Below are 7,317 nucleotides of genomic sequence, written 5' to 3'. Positions count from 1 at the left end.
AGAGAAATCTATCTCTGGTTGGGGGGTCCGATTATAAATAGCGGAAATGGTGGAGCATGATGCTATGCATACGGAAGTTGTTTGGGTGGCAATGAGGACCGGGGGGGGGGGATTCCGTCTTATTTGCGGTCGGAAGCGTGGGTTTCAAGGTTGGAGTTGCGGGAAGTGGATGAGTCGCGCTGGAGGGCATTATCGAAGAATTGCTAGGAAGCAATTGCGGTCTTTGGAGGAGGAGGCCATCTGGTGTTTTCTGTGGTTGAACTTGTCCTCCTGGGAGCAGATGCGGTGCAAGTGGGAAAATTGGAAAAAAGAGATAGCGTTTGTATAAGCGGCAGGGTGGGAGGAGGTGTGATCCAATTGGCTGTGAGAATCATTGCGTGTCTAGAAGATGTCCTTGTTTTATCGGCCATCTGTGATGGAGATTGAGAGGTCCAGGAAAGGGACAGAGATTTCTGAGATGATCCAGGTGTACATAACTTCGGGTGGAATGTGTTGGTGAAGTTGATGAACTGCTCAAACTCCTCATGGGAGCAGGAAGTGGCGCTGGTGCAGTCATCAGTGAAATGGTGGAACAGATAAGGACTGGTGTTGATGTAACATCAGAAGATGCACTCCATTTCAAAACCCTTCACAGACGTCCCATTTGGAGAACAAAGTGGTGGTGAACAGGTTAGTTCTTGTGGAAGACGATATACTTGCTACGTTGTTGGTGAAATACAGAACAAGAGTTACATTCGTAAGACATCCAAGAATGGGAAAAGGAGAATTTCTTCAATCAGACTGGAGCAAACTTGTGGACTTCTCTGCCACAAAATGCTGTTCGGGGGCCCTTCATTAGATATATTCAAGATGGCGCTGTGCATGGCTCTTTCAGCTAAAGAGATCAAGGGACATGGAGAGAAAGCGTGCCTGGGTTATCGAAATTGCGTGATCAGCCATGATCATATTGATTGGTGTTGCAGACCTGAAAGTCAAAATAGCCTCCCCTGGCAACTATTTTCTATGTTATTACACTGCAGTTTTAAAACAGCACAAATTGCCGGCAAGTTTATTGTTTATAGGCTTGCTTTCATCCTGCTCCAAGACACTTGAACATTCATCATTACAGAAGAGGTTTACTACCTTTTGTTCTGGTCCCTGTGTCTCTTAGCCCGCAGTAATACACTGCGCTGTCAGAGAGTCGCAGCTCACCTCTGTTGAAAATCCCCTCACGTGTTGAAATAGATATTAACGCAGGGAACTGGTTGCAAACATCTTCTGCTTTGAAATCCTCTCCACGTGATGGGATGTAAATCAAGAATATGGCAGATTCTCCACGGCCCTGAGTACATTCCAGGAGGGATAGAATATCTGAAGTGAGGTATAACCGAAATTCCATAAATATATGTCGCTGCAACCAGCTCCTGTAAGACCCAGTCTGTAAAACTCACACCTGCAGAAGTGTAGATGCCAACATCTTTGTTTTTCGTGTTACCTTTTGCAACAATGTAATGGAGCGCATTGCAAATGGAGGGCGAGGACAACGAAAGGTCTAGATGTAATTGTCACCTGTAAGTCAGAATTTTTGACGGTGTGAGGAACGTGCATGTTCAGAGTTTTGCAGAAATTAAGAATGTATAAATAGTAACATCTGATGTTAGCTTTCACCGCCGATAGTGAGTTTTAAAAAGTGGTGGTGAAGCTGAAATATTTAAATATAGAACTGATGGAGTGCTTGAACAGATTGAGCTGAACCTGAATTCGTTTCGTGCAGGGCTGACAGTGTGTTTAAAAGAGGAAGCCGAAGATGAAATATTTTCTCTGAAACCATAGATGAGGAGTCATTTGCGGTTACGATTCACCGCTGGCAATGTCAATTGGGACACCCAATGAACGTATCAAAATTCGCCTTGAATACCGCCAGGAACTGAAGAACGACCACGCTCTGAGGTCCAGGAAATTTCTCAGATTACTGATCTTCCATCGTTTCACAGAGTCAATGTTTGACATCGGGCCCTGATTGGTAATATATAATGTTGCTCTGACGCTGGTATCAAAGATTATCCATCAAAAATGTTGCTCACTGACGAAGAGGAATACAGACATAAAAACGGACCTTTTATGGAATGATCAGTTCAATGTCACTGAAAGTGATTACTTCAGGATGATGACGTTAATACTGGGTATTGATTATATGAACACATCACGATTCAGGTCTCAGGTATGATTCAGTGAGAAAAGTTGGGAGCATGTACTCAGAGGTGTCAGGAGATTGTAGACTCCACTGCCATGTCATTCAAGTGCGCTTTCAATTTTTTTCAGGGTATTTGAATTGTTCGCACTGCAGCACAACAACAACATGAGCCCCTGTTCAATCCAGTCTCGGGCGAATGTTTGTGTGGAATTTGGATATTCTCCCTGTGCCTGCGTGGGTTTCCTCTGTGTGCTCTGGTTGCCTCCCACAGTCCAAAATGGGCAGATCAAGGGAATGGGAAATGCTAATTTGCACGTACGGTTTAGAGATACGTAAGCTATGTGGGAAGGCCATGGGAATTGCAGGATTGCGAAGCTGCAGTAGGAGACTGGGACTGGATGGGATGATCTTCAGAGTGTTTTTTTTCCGTTTAGATTAGATTCGCTGCAACATGGAAACAGGCCCTTCAGCCCAACAAGCCTACACCGACTCTCCGAAAAGAAACTCACCCAGACACATTCTCCCACACTGTATTCATCTCCGACTAATGCACCAAACACTTCAGACAATTTAGCATGACCAATTCACCTGACGTGCACATCTTTGCATTGTGGGAGTAAACCGAAGCACCCAGAGGAAACCCACGCAGTTAGGGGGAGAATGTGCAAACTCCACACAGGTAGTCGCTTGAAGAGACAATTAAACCTGCGTCCCTGGCGCTGTGAGGCAGCAGTACTAACCACTGAGACATCGTGCTTCCAGGATTCAGAATAGAGTTGATTATACCAATAGCCTGCTTCCAAACTGCAGGGATGCTGTATCCTGCCACGCTGTGTTCAAATGACCATGTTTGTGGGGCCCCGTGCACAGAGATATCGCAGAGTTAACGATAGAGACCCAGCAATAGTAAAATTAACAACTTTCTTGTCTTGATCAAAATAAACTGGTCAGAGAAATCTGATGAATCTTTCTCTTTACTCTAGTCAAATTTCTGTTGTAATTATGAGAAAGTAGTCTGGGAATGTATTTAATTAGGGGAGGGGAAATTTTACTGCAAAAACATATGTGTTGTTTAGTTTCAATGGGGAAGAATTGTTCGATGGGAAATGCACAACAGAAATGTTGAGGATTTTTAAGAGCAGTTGTTGTCAGTGTTGGACAACTTTGTCCTGCTGAGACAAGCAATGCTTGATAAGGTGAAGGAAACTTGGATTTCAAGCGAAGAGGCGGTTCTTGACGAAAGGAAGAAGGAAGCTAACTAAGGGTTGAGGAAACAAGGATTTGCACAACTTGGCAGGGTAGCTGGACAGATTTTAAGAATGGACTGAAGAGAGCTTGGATGGTGCACAAAGTAGCTTGAGCAGGAAGAAGTGGGAAACCCTAAAAGCGTTCTGCACTTACCTGAGGAATAAAAGAATGACCAGACAGAGGAGAGGGCTGATCAGGGATAGTGGAGGAAAGTGGTGCCTAATAAAGTATCTTATTTGTTTATTTATATTCCACCATTGCAAAATTACAATTCGCATTTATGGAACACACCTGGTCCTTTGAAAAGATATTCCAGTCATCATAACGCGTTATAGCCACTATGAAGGTGGACATGATATAAATTATGCCAGGAAGGCTGACATGTATTTTGTAAATTACGTAAAATTGATGTGAGAAAAAAAGAACCTGAAGTTCTTTATTTTGAAAGGACACTTTGTGGTGCCACGTGGGTTTTCGTGGGAGGTGTAATTATTGGGATGGCTGGCGTAGCCACTTTTGAGGCACAAATTAAATGTGTAACAAGATAAACGGCAACAAGTGAGGAACTGAAAAAACGTAAAAAGGTGAGAACCTTTAACAGAAGTCAACTGTAAAACTGAGGAATTGCTTATCAAGGATTGAAGCCAATATATGTCAAAAAGGTTGGTGCTTTGCTTGAATGATGATAGTGATCGGCTCAATCCGTGTGAAGTGACTGAGAGCCAACATTTCTTCTCGTGCTTTCACAAAATTTTCACCGACAGTAACGCAGGGGGATCAGAGAGCCGAAGGAGGGAGAGTGAGGAATAAATTTTAAAAATGTCATCTGCACGAGAAGAATGGAGAGTAGCTGCAGTAAGGGGATGTGGGAGGGTGAACACAGATAGAAATTGCGCTTCTTTTCGTGAAATACAAGATGCAATTGTTGCCCATTGTTTTAAGGATCGACTGCAGTCAATTATCAGAGCTGCCAATAGGCTTTCTATCCCTTTGGTACTGGCACTAACTTTCCATAAATTTCAGTACCAGCTGCTAACGCGACCAGTATACTCTGAACTCATCTCGTGGAAAAGAAAGAGCATGAGAGATTTATTCCACTCTGCGTTTAAAGAAATTGGTGACGGTAGCGAAGGGGTACATAAACAAGCTCATTAACTCCTTTCGAAACAAATTCTGAGATATTGCATAAATGAAGACATTGTTGCAGGAACTGAATAACTGAAGTGTGTTGGTCGTCTCTTGGAAGATATACTGTGGGTCACTGAAATCTAACCCACCGAAGTAGCTCTGTGTTTTAAGTCGCACGTAGATGAAATGTCCGACAAGAGGGGCCCACAGGAGGAGGAAGCTGAGAGAGATGGCGAACAGTAGGATGATGGATCTCTTCCGGTGGGCCATCTCCGGGTCTTGTTGTTTCTCTGTAACCCGGAGCCTCCTCCGGGCTCTGTTGGCCACCATGATCTGTCTTATGGTCAGGACGTTCAGCATCAGAATAACGAAAAAGGGGAGAGAAGGGGTATAAATCTGAAAGAGCCAATCATAAGCCTGCCAAGCTGGCCAGACGTAGTAGTTGGATTTGATGTTACAAAACCACGATACCCCATCTAAGATGTATAATGGTTCGTAGATAAAGTAGCATGGAATGTTCTTGACGCAGCACAGCGCACAGACAATTCCAATGACCAGAGACGCAGTTTTCTCCGTACAGTATCTGGTCTTCAACTTCTGGCAGCAGATGGCCACGAAACGGTCGATGGTAAAGGCGACTGTTAGCCAGATCGAACAATCCCGCGTGGCATAGACCAGTACGACGCTGAGAGTGCACACAGGAGTGGTCGACAAGACACTTTCCCGAAAATAGATGCGGCTGATTCGATTGAGGATGACTGCGGTGATGATGAAAAAAAAATCAGTCACTGCGATAGCCACCAGGTAGAAGGTGATGCATGGGGAGAGATTGCACCGTCCTCGAGATAGAATTATGATTGCCAACAAATTGGCTGTGAGAGATCAAAAGAGAAAGATATCACTGAACTTATTCAAAACACTGTCTGCTGCCTTTTTCAATCTGTCATGTAACAGCTTTAAAACACCGGGTTTCCACTTTCAGTCTCTGCCTATCCAAAAACCATTGACAAGCATTGGACGTTCACTACAGCATTATGTATCTCTCAATGTGAATAGTCCCAGGAATGGATATTGTTCGCTCGTTAATGAGTAAACTCCAATAGCTACTGTCCAATTCAGGATAAATGGAATAATGTGGACACGATGAACGTATTCATACCAAACCCCGGACACACTTCAATCCATAAATGTTTCCTCACGTTGGATTTTCACTGGTGGTGTCCCACCCATTACAATTCTCATCATTTGAATCTTTAGAAGCACCAGAGTCTTACTTCTTCCATTCCCGCAATCACACACAACTCTTTGTAATCACAAATTAACTTTGTTTGTGTCTCCTGTCTATGCCTCAAAATGGTATTTCTAACTGTGTCAGTTATAGGTTTAAATAATAAAGCTCTAAACCCTGGAATTATTAACGCAGATATTCGCTTCTACTCCCTTATTTCAGAGTTCCTTTGATCGACCCTTTTTACCAATATCTCATATCTAACGACATTGCATTAATTTACTAAAGGTGTTGTTGTGTTTGCTATGGGCGGTGTTGTGGCTCGAGATGATGTGAACTTTCTAATAATTGAGAGGAATGTTGTTTTGGCTAATTATTCCAAAAACGCATCGAGATCATTTGAATCCTTGCAACAGAGAAGCAAATTAATGACAGTATATAAATCTTGCATCTCCACTGACGCCTTTTACACTAAACTTCAGTTAATTCCGACGATCACATTAAAAATGACTCCATTCACCATGAAAAGTAAATCATAGACAGAGATTGCAATAAAGCCCATGCAGAAAGGCATTGTACCACATTATGGTCAAAAATTAAAGACTGGACTACAACGCTGAAAAGCTTTTACTGTTTTGAAGTGGAACTGAAAATGCATCAACATTACACTTTAATGTTCATGCATTAAGGAGGAAACATCACAGAAGCGCTTCACAGGAGGCTCCCAAGCACTGACGATATCACCTAGACAGGGGACGAAACGTCTGCAACACAAATTCCCAGCACAGCGAACAGAACCACAACAATGAGCACCCGAGCTACAAATCATCTCCCAAAGTTCATGCATGTTCATTCATTCCAGTTCGTAGTTCAGCAGACAATAAGCCATTTTTCTATGAATACACATCATGGAAAGTTCAGGAACGTATTTTTCATTCACACGTATGAAATTGTCAGTACTGAACGATGATATGACACAGCACAGATAGTATCCCGCCATACGCACTGAACATCATTTGATATCTATTAATGTTGCCTGTTGGAAAAGTTCAGCTATATCCTGAATGGGAAAGGAATGCATTTCATGAAAGAGAGAATTAAAAAAAATACTTTTCATGTGAATCTGTGACTTACCAGGGGCGCCAATAGCAGAGAGAATTGAGTAGGAAACAAGGAAGGAGGGGGCAATGACTGGTGCGTGCATCGTCGTTCAGGAACTGCAGGAGTTCTGGTCGCTGTGGAGGTTTGTTCTGCGACACATTTAAGTGCAACCTCATTCATTCGGATTGATAATCTCCAGGGGGCCAATTAAATTACAAGATGAATCTTGCTGACAAGTCCATGCTTAATGAGATGACCTCACTCCTTTTTGCCTTTCAACAAAGTGGACGATTTCAATTCACTTTGGGACAAGCTTGTAATAATTTTAGTGGTTCGTCTGTTCTGGACTGGGCCAGACCACTCAAAACATTCTAAAGCAGAAAGCACAGGCCATACCTTTCCTATTTGTTTCGGTAAGTGTACAGTGAAAATTCACCGG

The 7,317-nt window shown here is 43.0% G+C and overlaps 1 protein-coding gene across 1 annotated transcript; it reads right to left on the bottom strand.

The window, feature by feature from the left end:
* Nucleotides 1–4,510: 4,510 nt before the first annotated feature.
* On the bottom strand, nucleotides 4,511–6,981 carry LOC132808236 (probable G-protein coupled receptor 139). Its single transcript, XM_060822060.1, has 2 exons — nucleotides 6,912–6,981; nucleotides 4,511–5,421 (listed from the first exon to the last, which is right to left on the bottom strand). The coding sequence occupies exons 1-2, from the start codon at nucleotides 6,979–6,981 to the stop codon at nucleotides 4,511–4,513; spliced, it is 981 nt and encodes a 326-aa protein (XP_060678043.1).
* Between the last annotated feature and the right edge of the window lie 336 nt (nucleotides 6,982–7,317).

Source organism: Hemiscyllium ocellatum (genome assembly GCF_020745735.1).
Source record: "Hemiscyllium ocellatum isolate sHemOce1 chromosome 27 unlocalized genomic scaffold, sHemOce1.pat.X.cur. SUPER_27_unloc_4, whole genome shotgun sequence".
NCBI classification, from domain to species: domain Eukaryota; kingdom Metazoa; phylum Chordata; class Chondrichthyes; order Orectolobiformes; family Hemiscylliidae; genus Hemiscyllium; species Hemiscyllium ocellatum.
Note: the sequence above shows the minus strand (reverse complement) of the source record. Positions and strands in the feature narration are given on the sequence as shown.

Bases quoted from the DNA above. Each gene is read 5' to 3' on its own strand.
- LOC132808236 (XM_060822060.1), bottom strand. From the start codon at position 6,981: ATGCACGCACCAGTCATTGCCCCCTCCTTCCTTGTTTCCTACTCAATT. The intron at 5,422-6,911 runs GTAAGTCACAGA...GATCTCTCACAG, and splicing joins CTCTGCTATTGGCGCCCCTG to CCAATTTGTTGGCAATCATA.